The 14772-nt window shown below is 48.7% G+C and overlaps 1 protein-coding gene across 1 annotated transcript; it reads right to left on the reverse strand.

Annotated features, from left to right (window-relative positions):
- Positions 1-547: 547 nt before the first annotated feature.
- Positions 548-14568, reverse strand: SLC51A (solute carrier family 51 member A). Its single transcript, XM_081007523.1, has 9 exons — positions 14275-14568; positions 11978-12072; positions 9188-9342; positions 8200-8273; positions 6087-6245; positions 5607-5718; positions 3565-3711; positions 2245-2350; positions 548-936 (listed from the first exon to the last, which is right to left on the reverse strand). Exons 1-9 carry the CDS (start codon positions 14550-14552, stop codon positions 788-790), a joined length of 1275 nt encoding a protein of 424 aa, XP_080863649.1. The 5' UTR covers positions 14553-14568; the 3' UTR covers positions 548-787.
- Between the last annotated feature and the right edge of the window lie 204 nt (positions 14569-14772).

Raw genomic sequence — 14772 nt, forward strand, 5'->3', positions numbered from 1 at the left:
GAACTAATGCCAGTGTACCGGAAGAAGCAAAGATCGCCAGTGTCGAAGCGATGATTCTTCAACATCAACTTCGTTGGACTGGTCATGTTGTGCAGATGTCTTCCAAAGCGACTACTCTTATTTCCAACACAAGAATGGAAAGTGAAATACCAGTGGACAACCGAAGAGGTTTAAAGATGCTCTCAAGGCAAATCTTAAAAAATGTAACATAAGCACCGATAAGTGGAAAACACTGGCCTGTGAGCGCTCCAACTAGACTTCAAAGGTGTCATAGACTTTGAAGAGACTCGAACTCAGGACAAAAGGGAGAAATGTGCTAAGAGGAAGGCATGCTTGGCAAACCCTCGCTGTGATCAACTCCCGCCCAGAAACCCACCGTGGAAGGACGTGTGGATCCTGAATTGGCCTCCACAGTCACTTAGGGATTCACTTTTAAAGCCGTGTTCATGGAAAACAATCTTACTCGGCTGCGAGGGATCACCAAAAAAGAAGACGACACTCTGGGATTACTTTTCATAGTAGGAGCGGGCTAGGGATTAATAACCAATACAGCATAAAATAGATTTATTCCATGGGCCCTGGGCATTTTTGACTATAGCTGCACAAATTACAGTTGTCCTGAAGTCATTCTTGTACAAAGGGTCATACGTCCATGTGCCTGTCCCAAGGCAGAATCAGTCCCTTGTCCCTTCCCCCTGCAAGGAAGGCCACATGTTCTTGAGATCCCAGAGCAGATGTTGGCAAGAGGGCTGGGGGCCTCCGATAGCCCTGCTGGGCACTCCTGTTCCTAGGCAGCCGAGAGACCGATTTCTGCTTTGCTCTCTGGCAAACCTCCGGCTGGGCAACAGCCTGGCTTGTCGTCCGGCTTCCTGTAGTACATCCTGGTCAGCACAGCCATGACAAAGGTTTCCAGGACCAGGAGCTGCGCGTGCATCACTGCAAGCAAAGATGGAGGAGAATGAGTCCGGCCCTTTTCCCGGGGGAAGGTCACTAGCTTCTCCGCTTCCCACAAATGCAACCTTTGCCCACCTGGTGCCATCCAGATGTTTTCGACTACATCCCCAGTCATCCCGGCTGCAGGATGCCCGAGAAGATGGCTGGCATTAAAAGAGAAGGCAACTGCTGACTCTCTAGGCTAGTGGCAGAGAGTTCCGCAGGACCGTGCTGCTAATACTAAAGGCTCGGTTTATTTGTCCAGCAGCAGCAAGGCCCTAATAATAATAATAATAATTTATTATTTATACCCTGCCCATCTGGCTGGGTCCTCCCAGCCACGCTGGGCGGCTTCCAACAAAACACTAAAATACAATAACCTATTAAACATTAAAAGCCTCCCTAAACAGGGCTGCCTTTAGATGTCTTCTAAAAGTTTGGTGGTTATTTTTCTCTTTGACATCTGGTGGGAGGGCATTCCACGGGGCAGGTGCCACTACCGAGAAGGCCCTCTGCCTGGTTCCCCATAACTTGGCTTCTCGCAGCGAGGGAACTGCCAAAAGGCCCTCGGAGCTGGACCTCAGTGTCCGGGCAGAACGATGGAGGTGGAGACGCTCCTTCAGGTATACTGGACCGAGGCCGTTTAGGGCTTTAAAGGTCAGCACCAACACTTTGAATTGTGCTCGGAAACATACTGGGAGCCAATGTAGGTCTTTCAGAACTGGTGTCATGTGGTCTCGGCGGCCGCTCCCAGTCACCAGTCTAGCTGCTGCATTCTGGGTTAATTGTAGTTTCCGGGTCACCTTCAAAGGTAGCCCCACATAGAGCACATTGCAGTAGTCCAAGCGGGAGATAACCAGAGCATGCACCACTAGAATTGTAGAGTTGGAAGAGACTCCATGAGTCATCCAGTCCAACCCCCTGCAATGCAGGAATCTCAAATGACCTCTTGCCATCTGACCTCTGCTAAAAAAAAAACCTTCGATGAAAGAGAGTCCATTGCCTTCCGAGGGAGTCCTTTCCTCTGCGGAATGGCTCTAAGCATAATAAAGTTCTTCCTGATGCTTAGTCGGAATCTCCTTTCTCGTGACTTGAGGCCATGGGTTCGAGTCCTACCCTCTGGAGCAGGTGAAACCAAGCTCGCTCCCTCTTCCGTGGGGCAGCCCTCGAGATACTTGTAGGGAGCTATCCTTAACCGCTTCCCAATTTTCTTCCTCAAGGGCCACTGCTACCACCCCACAACACACCCTCAGGATGCTTCCTTTCTTTTTGACACCCCCCCCCCAAGAAAACCATCGGGTTTCCACTCACTCTGGGACCGCACTCTGGAGGAGAACGGTGGGGAGCAGGCGATTTGGCCGCCATTGCCCAGGGTGCTGAAGATGGAGGGCTGGAGCGCCGTCAGGATGAGGAGGACCTGAAAGCACAAGCACAGAATAATAAGCCACTCTGGGCGGCTCCCAATCAAGTGTTAAAAACAGTACAGCATTACATATTAAAAACTTCCCTGAACAGGGCTGCCTTCAGATGTCTTCTGAATGTCAGGTAGTTGTTTATTTCCTTGACATCTGGTGGGAGGGCGTTCCATGGGGAGGGTGCCACTACCAAGAAGGCCCTCTGCCTGGTTCCCTGTAACCTAGCTTCTCGCAGTGAGGGAACTGCCAGAAGGCCCTCGGCGCTGGACCTCAGTGTCCGAGCAGAATGATGGGGGTGGAGACGCTCCTTCAGGTCTACTGGGCCGAGGCCATTTAGGGCTTTAAAGGTCAGCACCAACACTAGGAATTGTGCTCGGAAATGTACTGGGAGCCAATGCAGATCTTCAGATGTTCTGAAGCAGCGCTGACAATGAGGACCAGAAGCATGAAGGGGCTGGAGAAGCCTCTGGGGCGTCAGCACCCGGGCTGAGTTGGGCATCTCATTTGGAAAGTCGGCTTGTTTACTTATAATGTATTTTTAAATAAATAAATATATATCACTATTCATATTTTTTTAAAAAATAAAATAAATCAGAGTGGTTTCATTCTGTGAACCGCACTGAGATCTTCAGACAAAGAGCGATATACAAATTTCAATAACAACAACAATCGATATTGGTGTTATATTTATTAATACTCTGGTTGTTTTTTTACTCAAGGTGGCTTACACAAATTAAAACGACGCAGACACAATGCAGAAGGCTAAAAGCACATTAAAAATAATGGTTAATTGCACTATCATAGAACTTAAAAGTATTTTAAAAGTATAAACGGTACACAAAGCCAGACAACAAAAGTTAAAAACAGAAATCGGGTAACTATTGTGGAGATATGTCTTCTTAAATGCCTACATAAGCCTGGCAAAATAAAAAAAGTTTGCAGCAGGCATTTAAAAGTTGAAACCGGAGGCGCCTGCTGAATTTCCAGTGGCAGTGAGTTCCATTGGAGTGGCCTGATGACACTAAAGGCTCGGTTTCTCCTTGTTATCAAAGTAGCCTCACCAACTCAACCAGATACTGCAGATTATCTGAGTGACTGAGCTGGGATAAAAGAGTTCATATATACTGACATATATACTGGACCTAAGTTGATCATGACTTTGTAAATTAATGCAAGGACCGTGAACCTGAGAGGAGAGAGAGAGAGACGAGGTTACCTGGAAGCAGGCGAACTTGCAGCCCATGTTCTGCTCCGACAAGTGGGCTCTGGCTTGCCGAAAGAGGACCGCGTTTGCCCACAGAGCAAATAAGGTCGACACTCCCAGGGAGGTGTTGATCCACAGAGCCACGCTTGTGGCTGATATCTAGAAGGCAAGAAGGCGAGAACGTAAGAGGAGCCGGCTGCATCAGGCCAGGGCCCATCTCCTCCAGCACCCGGTTTTCAAAGTGGCCAACCAGGTGCTTGTTGGGAATCCTCAAGCAGGATTCGAACCCAGGGGCAACACTCTCCCCTCCTGTGGTTTCCAGGAAGTGGCATTCAGAAGCATCACTGCCTCCAGCTGTGGAGACAGAGCAGAGCTGTCCTGGTTAGTAGCCACAGTTTATCCTCCATGAATTGATCTTTTCCTCTTCTGAAGCCATCCAAGTTGTTGGATATCACGGCCTCATGTGGCAGGGAGTTCCATAGTTTAATTACATGCTGCCTGAAGAAGTCCTTCCTTTAATCTGTCCTTGTAGCAAGGAAGGATTGGACTCTGATTAATAAAATACACACGAGGCTTGACCAGGAAGACTCAGGGAGGAGTGGCAATAATAATTTCCTCTCCACCCCTATAAGCAGGTTAAAACATGATCAGGATATTAGCCACACTTGTAAATTAATGGAAAGTATGGATAATTCGGAAGGATAAAATCTGGAGAGTGTTGATATGCAGTTGTAAATATGATCACTAGGACCCATGGAAGGGAGAGTGGAGGGAAGTCAGGAGATTCAGAGTAATCTCAAAATTTGGATCTTGAATTGTTTTGTTGTTGCTGTTGCTGCATGTTTATATATTTTTTAATCAAATGGAAAAATGATATAAAATAAATAAATAAAAGGAGGATAATAGATCCAAAGAAATGGCAGTAGAATCATAAAGGTGGAAGGGACCCGAGGGTCATCAATAGTCAACCCTCCCTGCAATGCAGGAATCTTGCGCATCCACGAAAGATGGTCATTTAACTGTCATGGCTGAGTGGAGCCTCCACGTGCAGGGAGAGTAATTATTATTATTATTATTATTATTAATTATTATTATTATTATTATATTTATACCCTGCCCTCCCCAGCCAAGACCGGGCTCAGGGCGGCTAACACCCGATATAAAACAATTGATTGAAATACAACTTAAAAAACAAGATTAAACAAGATTAAAATACAACATTAAAACATTAAAACATTAAAACATTAAAATGCAGCCTCCTTTCAGTGGAAACTCAAATCAAAAACTTTCTGGGGGGATAAAAACGTCAAGTCTTCACCAAGGCCAACTATCCAGACTGGTCCTACGTGGGCCAGAAAAAGCCAGGGAAGTCCCCAAATAGGAGTTCCATCACAGAGGGAAAAAGGAAAAAGTGGGAGGGGATCAAGTTGATTCCAAGCCAAAGGCCAGACGGAACAGCTCTGTCTTACAGGCCCTGCGAAAAGAAACAAGATCCTGCAGGGCCCTGGTCTCATGAGACAGAGCGTTCCACCAGGCCGGAGCCACCACTGAGAAGGCCCTGGCCCTGGTTGAGGCTAATATGGAGCTTAAGGTCCTCCGCGGGGCATACCGGGAGAGGCAGTCCCGTAGATACGAGGGTCATAATAATAATAATAATAATAATAATAATAATAATAATAATTTATTATGGATATCCCGCCCATCTGGCTGAACCTCCCCATGTGACGTCTGCTGAGCAGCAACAGTGGGAGGGCCTGTTTTGCCTTCCTCTTGGGCTTCCCAGAGTCGTCTAGCCAGCCAGCTGGGAAGCAGGATGGTGCAGTCAGCGGAAATTTGTGGCCTGATCCAGGCGGAACCGCAGCTGGGTCAACAGGGGGAGATCCGCTGCTGGGTGTGAGCGTGTGCCTGGCTGTGTCTTAGGAGAAGTTTCATAGGCGCACGAGGGAGAAGGGGCGGGTGTATCAACCCGGGTTGGGCTGGAGGACCTCCCGAGGCCCCTTTCCGACTTCATCTAAATTTTGGAGGGCAAAGCTGCTGCAGGTGCTGGGACTTACCTCAGAGGTGTCGTACAGGCCCTCCGTGGTCAGAACGAGCCCCAGGAAGATGCAGGCTCCCTTGAGGAAGGCGTACTGGAAACTCCCCAACATAACCAGCTTCAGTTTTCGCCTGCGGTTAAGAGAGAGGAGGAAGGAGGAGGAGACAGATGTTTGTGCCCAGGAAAGGCCCACGTCCCAGTCAAAGCTCAAGCAACCTTTTGCTGTGTTGGAAGAGGCAAGGGGGATTCCTCCCTCTCCCAAAACCATCCACCCCGAAACACCACTGGGGAGAGGGCTGTGCGGCTCAGTGGGTAGAGCATATTTTGTGCTTTTTATATTGTCATTGTATGTTGTGGCAGGAGGACCAACAGCAGGTGGTGCCAGAGCCCAAGGGCACCCAGACAGGTTGCAAAGAAGGAGGCAGGCAGGTGTGGGGATTGTGGCTGCTGGATCAAGCCGAAAACCCCCATAAGTGGGATCTGGGAGCCTTCCACTCACTTGGTCATAGTGATGCGAGGGCAGCAGGGGCAGCAGCAGCAGCAGGGCCCCGTGCTGATCACCATCGGGGTGTCCTTCAAGGCCTTGAGCACAGCCTCCGTGCCCCCAAAACCTTCCACCATAATCAGCATCAGCAGGTAGAAGCAGACGGCAAAGTACCTGGAAGAGGAACAGCGAAAGCCATGTTAATAATTGCATTTATTGCTCTGTTTATATTATTAGTCACTTAAGAACAGAAAACAATTTTTTTTCAAGGCAAAAGGTAAAGTAAAGGTAAAGGGACCCCTGACCATTAGGTCCAGTCGTGGCCGACTCTGAGGTTGCAGCGCTCATCTCACTTTATTGGCTGAGGGAGTCAGCGTACAGCTTCCAGGTCATGTGGCCAGAATGACTAAGCAGCTTCTGGCGAACCAGAGCAGGAAACGCCATTTACCGTCCCGCTGGAGTGGTACCTATTTATCTACTTGCACTTTGACAAGCTTTCAAACTGCTAGGTTGGCAGGAGCAGGGACCGAGCACCTTGAGCTCACCCCGTCATGGGGATTCAAACCGCCGACCTTCTGAGCAGCAAGTCCCAGGCTCTGTGGTTTAACCCACAGAGCCACCCATGTCCCTAAAGGCAAAAGGTGGGGAACGGAAAAAGTTTGCGAGGTCAGTCTGGATGATACCCAGAGGTCCCCTTCCAAACCTGGGAACCTGTATTGGTGAGGTTAGAATGTACAAGGGGAAGCTTGCCAAACTAGTTCCTTTGTCAAGGTAACGGTTTTGGCAGCTAGTTAAATGCCACAAGCTGGCACAGCCAAAGAAGAGGCCCTGTGCCATAGAAGCGAATGGGTGGGCCTTGAAGGACACCTGCCTCACTTAGCTGCTAGGCAGGAAGGAGAATAATAGCCAGTGATTGAGATGGAGGCTGGCTGGAAGCAGGAGACACAGAGACCTGCATGCTGTGTGCTGGACTTTGGGGCTTCTCCGGAAACCAAACAGAGAAGCAAGATCGGTTGGGGTGTTGATGCTGTGAGCCCCTGCATCGTACATATGTTGTTGTTGTTCTTTAGTCGTTTAGTCGTGTCCGACTCTTTGTGACCCCCTGGACCAGAGCACGCCAGGCCCTCCTGTCTCCCACTGCCTCCCGCAGTTTTAGTCAAACTCATGCTGGTAGCTTCGAGAACACTGTCCCACCATCTCGTCCTCTGTCGTCCCCTTCTCTTTGCGCCCTCCATCTTTCCCAACATCAGGGTCTTTTCCAGGGAGTCCTCTCTTCCCATGAGTATTGGTGACTCAGTTTCAGGATCTGTCCTTCCAGTGAGCACTCAGGGCTGATTTCCTTAAGAATGGATAGGATTGATCTTCTTGCAGTCCATGGGACTCGCAAGAGTCTCCTCCAGCACCAGAATTCAAAAGCATCAATTCTTCGGCGATCAGCCTTCTTTATGGTCCAGCTCTCGCTTCCATACATCACTACTGGGAAAACCATAGCTTTAACTATACAGACCTTTGTCAGCAAGGTGATGTCTCTACTTTTTAAGATGCTGTCTAGGTTTGTCATTGCTTTTCTCCCAAGAAGCAGGCATCCTTTAATTTCGTGGCTGCTGTCACCATCTCCAGTGATCATGGACAAGGGGAAGCTAGCCAAACTAGTTCCTTTGTCAAGGTAACGGTTTTGGCAGCTAGTTAAATGCCACAAACTGGCATAGCCAAAAAAGATGCCCTGTGCCACAGAAGCGAATGGAGGTATACGTGCCAATAAAGCCATATATCCTTAGGGCAGCACAGTCTTCCTTCATTGCAAGGAAACGGAAACCAGGTAAGTGCTACGAACCCCTAGAGTCTCTCTCCGCTTGGAGATTGGGGCTTTACCAAAACATTGCAATAAAATTCAATCCAAAAACCCATAGAACAGACACAGTAAAACAGCAAAAAACACTTTTGGTGCAAACTGTTTCATCCAGCCAGTCATCGCGATCTGCCCAATGCCTGGGAGAAGATGTAAAGTTTCAGCAAAGGCTGTTAAGGACAGGACTATGGTTTTGGCCTGTCACTATCCAGTGGAATTAAAATTTTGTCAAATTAAAATTTGGGTGGAATGGGAGGGTCTCCCCAGGGAGGTACTCACGCGCCAATGGCCATCTCCACCACATTCAGGGAGCGGGGAACCCAAAGCCCGAAACAGCAGAACACCGAGATCACCTGGCAGAGAAAGGGAGGCAAGGCTGAGAATGCAAAAGGAGCAGCAGCCATTGGATCCAGACCCAAGGCGTCCAGTGGGGGCAGAATCCTGCTCTCACTGCCACCAAAGGGAAGCCCGGGAGCAGGACCTGAGCGCAACAGCAGCTGCTCCCCACTCATCGAATCATAAAAGTTGGCAGGGACCCCCAGGGGTCATCTAGTCCAACTCCCCCGCAATGCAGGAATCACAGCTGAAGGAATCCCCCACAGGTGGTCACCCAACCCCTGCTTAAAAAAACCCCAACCCAGGAGAGTCTGCCATCTTCCTTTTTTTAAAAATAATCTTTATTAATTTAAATTACACACATATACAAAGGATTTACAATCTCATACTATAAAAAGAAAATTAAATAGAAAAGAATTAAGAAAAATGAAAAGAAGAAAATACAGAAAAAAGAAGGAAGAAAAAGCAGATTTACGTGCATAAAAAAACTTAATCTTCCTAATTAATACTTAAATAAACACTTAAATAAAAAAGACTTCTGACAAAACAAGTCTTCCAATCATTCTCATTGTACTGTTTATACTGCCGTTTTTTCCGCACAGTTTTATATTCTTTAATAATGTTCCCGTCTACTCCACAAACGGTATTTGGTGTGTTTACAAGTATCATTCAAGTTCTGCTAATACGGTGTGGTTGGTACAATACGATCTTATATAATCCTATATAAGATATAAGAGTCTGCCATCTTCCAAGGCGCTACTAATTTTGGTCCAGGATCTCCCCAGCCCAGAATCATCCCAGCCTCAGTTACTGCTCTGCATACTAAATGCATTTGCCTGGCTGCCACCAAGGGCAGCCCCAGGGATCGTCATTGCAGTAGTCTAGGGGGGGGGAGGTACCAGAGACAGGTAACCGAGGGACGGGCACTTACGGTGGGCGCAGAGCTGCTCCAGATGAGGGTTTTCATCTTGACGAAGCAGCGGACCTTTCTAGAGAGATACAGGGCGTCTTCCACGAAGATGATGACTGACAGCAACGTGAGGAACGTCGCCATGCCAGTGATGGCAAGGTCCACGAGGTTCAGCTCTGCAAGGAATAGTGAGCCAATGTTTGTGGGAGCTCTTCAGAAACATCTCTAGGTAGAGCATGAGACTCACGAGTCACGGGTTCGAGCATCACGTTGAGCAAAAGAGTCCTACATTGCAGAGGGTTGGAGTAGATCAGCCTTTCTCAACCTGTGGGTCCCCAGATGTTGTTGAACTACAATTCCCATCACCCCTAGCTAGCAAGGCCAGTGATGTATGGAAGTGAGAGCTGGACCATCCAGAAGGCTGATCGCTGAAGAATTGATGCTTTTGAGTTATGGTGCTGGAGGAGACTCTTGAGAGTCCCATGGACTGCAAGAAGATCCAACCTCTCCATTCTGAAGGAAATCAGCCCTGAGTGCTCACTGGAAGGACAGATCCTGAAGCTGAGTCACCAATACTCATGAGAAGAGAGGACTCCCTGGAAAAGACCCTGATGTTGGGAAAGATGGAGGGCGCAAGGAGAAGGGAACGACAGAGGACGAGGTGGTGGGACAGTGTTCTCAAAGCTACCAGCATGAGTTTGACCAAACTGCGGGAGGCAGTGGAAGACAGGAGTGCCTGGCATGCTCTGGTCCAGGGGGTCACGAAGAGGCGGACACGACTAAACAACAACAGCAAGGCCAGAGCTCAGGGATGATGGAAGTTGTAGTCCAACAACATCTGGGGACCCACAGGTTGAGAACAGATGGACTAGATGACACCCGTGGTCCCTTCCAGTTCTATAGTTTTAACTGGGGGCTGCTGCTCAAACGCATTCCGCTCGCCAACGCCTCCTCCCACTTTGCCCTTCCCCTGCACCGGACCACCCCCTTTCCATTCTGCCCACCCTGATCTCCACAAGCTCCTCTCTTCCGACCCCCAAGACCCACCCATCAGCTCCGCACATCAGCTTGTTAAACCGGCTCTGTGAAGCCCCTCTCTGCTCCGTTAAAATTCTGGGCGAGGGGAGGCACCGTGCAAAGGGCCCCCCTCCTTCCGATGGAGACGTGTTTTACAGAGGGAAGGGCTTGCTAAAACTCCCCCAAACTCTGTCCCACAAACCATCTGGGCCAGCTGCAAGTTCCCCACATTGCACAAACTGCACAGCATGACGACATCGTACATTTTTATTTATATAGGAGGAAATCAGCCCCCAGCTGCACTGGTCCTTGTGAATAGGCATACACCTGCAATGCAGTCCTTCCAGGATATTTAGCTGAGATCCCTGCCTTGCAGGGGGTTGGACTAGATGACCCCTGGGGTCCCTTCCATCTCTACAATTCTATGGTTGTTATCTCCACCGTAGTAAAATCCCCCCCCCCTGAATTGCTGTCATTTGCCATTTACAGGTTTCTTTCTGCAAATATCCCCCGCCCCTGGTCCATTAGGTAGTAGACCATGGGTAGGCAATCTAAGGCCTGGGGGCCGGATCCGGCCCAATTGCCTTCTCATTCCAGCCTGCGGACGGTCCGGGAATCAGCATGTTTTTACATGAGTAGAATGTGTCCTTTTATTTAAAATGCATCTCTGGGTTATTTGTGGGGCATAGGAATTTGTTCATTCCCCCCCCCAAAAAAAAATATAGTCTGGTCCCGCACAAGGTCTGAGAGACAGTGGACCGGCCCCCTGCTGAAAAAGTTTGCTGACCCCTGTAGTAGACTTTTCCTGACACCATAATTCTTTCCAGAGTTGGGTCCTGGGAGGTTCAGGACACAACCATGGAGAGGTCTGGGGAGCCCACCTCGCCCTGGCCCTGTGGCCTGATCCTCTGGCGGGAAAGGGGGGCATTGGTGGCACAACTGGAGGTGGCCTGGGGTGGCACAGACTGCGGGTTAAGTTCTGATCATGTCCAGTTAAGACAGAGGTCAGTGACCTCAGGCCGTGGGCCAAATGCAACCCTGCAAGCTTCTCTGTCTGTCTGTCAACATGCTTCCCAGTCTCCACCCCCTCCCAGGCCAGATCAAAGAGGTGCGAGCATCTCTAGGAGCCTCTGACCTTAGGGAAGTGTGAGTGACATCTGTCGCTCTTGTTTGTCTCTGGCTCCACCCACTTTTATCATGCGGTCCCCAGAAAATCGTCCAAGGGTCCAAGTGGCAAAAGGGCCCCCTCTGACCATCTGAGCTTCTAGGGATGCTCTCTGCCTTTGCGGGTAAAGAAGTTGACTCTTTGACAGACCTGAACCACACCATTGCTCCATCTACCTCAATATTGTCTGCACTGGCTGGCAGTGTCTTTCCCGGGTGTCAGCTAAGGGAGTCTTTCCCAGCCTATCTGGAGATGGCAAAAATTGAAACTGGGAGATGCTTCTCCACTAAGCTACAACCTTACCCTTAAAAACAGAACAAGATTCCAGTCCTCATTGTTCTGAGCTCCCTAATACCAAGTCAGACCATTGGGTCCAACTAGCCCAGTACTGTCTACACTGACTGCCAGCAGCTCTCCAATATTTCAGCCCTGGGACCTTCTGCATGCAACTCAAGTGGTCTGCCACTCGCCTCCTCTGCAACCCTGCAATTTCAGGTCCTCTGGCGCCACAAGGAGGCAGGTGACTCTCCTCCGCAGGATTCTGCAAGACACTTTGCCGCAAAGCAAAGGGAGCCAATGTTTCCTTCTCTCTTTTGTAGTTTCAAACCCCTCCAGCTTTGCCAACTTACGCTGCAGCAGCTGCAGGGCGGTCGGTGGGTGGGAGAAGCAGGCGACCGGGATACTGAAATTGTGGATCAGGAGGTGGATCAGTTCAGGGGCAAACCTGTGATGGAGATGAAAGAACCCCCCTCTTGCCGTGAGATAATAATAATAATAATTTATTATTTATACCCCGCCCATCTGGCTGAGTTTCCCCAGCCACTCTGGGCGGCTCCCAATCAAGTATTAAAAACAATACAGCGTTAAATATTAAAAACTTCCCTGAACAGGGCTGCCTTCAGATGTCTTTTAAAGATAGGATAGCTACTTATTTCCTTCACATGTGAAGGGAGGGCGTTCCACAGGGCGGGTGCCACTACCGAGAAGGCCTTCTGCCTGGTTCCCTGTAACCTCCCTTCTCGCAATGAGGGAACCGCATTAAGGGACTTTGAAAACTCTGCTCCTCTCCAACAAGCCCCAGAGCAGCACTGAGATGCTTTTGCCAAGTAACGTTCAGAGGCTGGTTCATTAACAATAATAATTTATTATTTATACCCTGCCCATCTGGCTGGGCTTCCCTAGCCACTCTGGGCAGCTTCCAACAAAATATTAAAATACAGTAATCCATCAAACATTAAAAGCTTCCCACCCACTAGATTGTGTCCAAAAAGCAAAAACAAAAAAGTGATATTATCATTTTATGCACTCTGTGCATGCACACCATTGCTCTTGCTTTATTATTCAAGTAGCGTGAATGAGTGGAGAAGGAAAATTGCATGCTGGGTGTCATTGGGAAAGCAAATGAAAGCAAAACTGCTGATAACATAACAATGTTCTACAAATCTATGGTGGAATACTGTGTACAGTTCTGGTTGCCTCACCCCAAAAAGGATATTATAGGGTTGGAAAAGGTTCAGAAAAGGGCCACCAAAATAATCAGGGGAATGGAGGGACTCCCCATGCAGCCTTTGGGACTTTTCAGTTTTGAGAAATGTCAGGAACAGGTGACATGATAGAAGTTTATGAGATGATGCCTGGCATACAGAAAGTGGGCAGAGAATTTTTTTTCCCTCCTTCTCTCATAGTACTAGTTCTTGTGGACATCCAAGGACGCTGAATGTTGGAAGATTCAGGACAGATAAAATGAAGTCCTTCAGTCACACTTCTCTGAAGTCTCTCAGCCCCACTCACCTCACAGAGTGTTTGTTGTGGGGGAGGAAGGGAAAGGAGAATGTTAGCCGCTTGGAGACTCCTGAAGGGGAGTGATAAAGCGGGATATCAAATCCAAACTCCTCCTCCTCCTCCTCCTCCTCTTCTTCTTCTTCTTCTTCTTCTTCTTCTTCTTCTTCTTCTTCTTCTTCTTCTTCATGATGCAGCACAGAGTTAAACTATGGAACTCACTGCCACAGGAGGCAGGGAGGGCCACCAACTTAGATGGCTTTAAGGGAGGATTAGATGAATTTATGGAGGGGAGGGTTATTGGGGGCTACCAGCCAGGACAGTTCTGCTCTGCCTCTGATTTGGGACCACTTTAAACAGAGGGACAAAAACTACAGGCACACTCGTTGGCTTTTCATTCTGAGAGCAGTAACCTTCCCTGATTCAATTTTTCATGATTTATCTCGTGCTTCTTTCAGCATCTTGGAGAGATCACAAGGTTTTAGACACAGAGGAAACTATCCTTGAAAATATTTAACTGATGAGCTGACCAACATTTTGTCAGAGACAGATGATTAATGGGCTACAAATTAGGTTGCTGGTTGACAGACCTAGCAGTTACTTCAGATATTGTCCGCGTCCAAGGAACAGGTTCTGGGGCCAAGCCTGTGCGTACAGACCCCTCTCAAATGAGACCTTCCTTGCCGCCATTCTTGACCAATGCGCCTCAAAACTCCAGGCATCATCATGGATGGAATAGCCATACCCTCCAATATTTTTCCGATGAAAATAGGGACATCCTATTTAATAATAATAATAATACTCCACCCATCTGACTGGATTGCCCCAGCTTTTCTGGGCAGCTTCCAGCATGTATAAAAACATAATAAAACACTGAACATTAAAAAACACTTCCCTATACAGGGCTGCCTGCAAGTGTCTTGTAAAGGTTGTATAGTTCCTTATCTCCTTAGCTTGGGGGGGGTCGCATAACTCCATACCCTCCAATATTTCTCTGATGAAAACAGAGATGTCCTAAGGAAAAGCGGGACATTCCGGGATCAAATCAGCTTCTGTAAATGCAGGACTGGCACTGGAAAAAAGGGACACGTGGAGGGTCTGGAACCCAAAAGCGGCTCCACATAGAACAAGGTCCCTGGTTGCTTACCGTGGGTCTTCCACGAGGTCCCAAGACTCCATGGTTCCTTCCATATGGGGAGCTTCCTCCGGGGGTCCTGTCAATCCTGGATCAGGCAAGCAGCCGACTCCTTCTGATCCCAAGCCCCAGCATAGCCTCTCCTGCGGCTGTGTTTGCAAAGCGAGGTCAGAGTCCCGCTGCTCAAGGCTGCTTTTTGACTGACTCACATCCCTCTCTTCTCCGGTTCTTCCCTGGCATTTGTACGCCAGCAAGTTCATTGACAGAGAGGCCGCGGCACCAGCAAACATGCCACTCCGGGGTTAATGACCCAGCAAGGGGCAGCGGCAAGCGAAAGGCATGTCCAACGTCACACAGGCAATGTGCCAAGGAAACCACATTTCCATAGGACATTCTCTCTCTTTCTCTGCCAGCCTTTGATTCCCCGTCCCGTGTCCTTATTAAAAACCAGATGCCGAGTCAAGACTTGGCCAGGACAAGGAATAAAGGGCTTCTTCATGCAGCGCATTG

The sequence above is a fragment of the Podarcis pityusensis genome (assembly GCF_964106645.2).
Source record: "Podarcis pityusensis genome assembly, chromosome: 5".
Lineage (NCBI taxonomy): Eukaryota > Metazoa > Chordata > Lepidosauria > Squamata > Lacertidae > Podarcis > Podarcis pityusensis.

Coding starts and splice junctions, on each gene's coding strand:
- SLC51A (XM_081007523.1), bottom strand. CDS start 14,552: ATGTTTGCTGGTGCCGCGGCCTCTCTGTCAATGAACTTGCTGGCGTAC. Junction 6,246..8,199: donor GTGGAGATGGCCATTGGCGC/GTGAGTACCTCC, acceptor TTCCTCTTCCAG/GTACTTTGCCGTCTGCTTCT. Junction 5,719..6,086: donor CCTCGCATCACTATGACCAA/GTGAGTGGAAGG, acceptor TCTTAACCGCAG/GCGAAAACTGAAGCTGGTTA.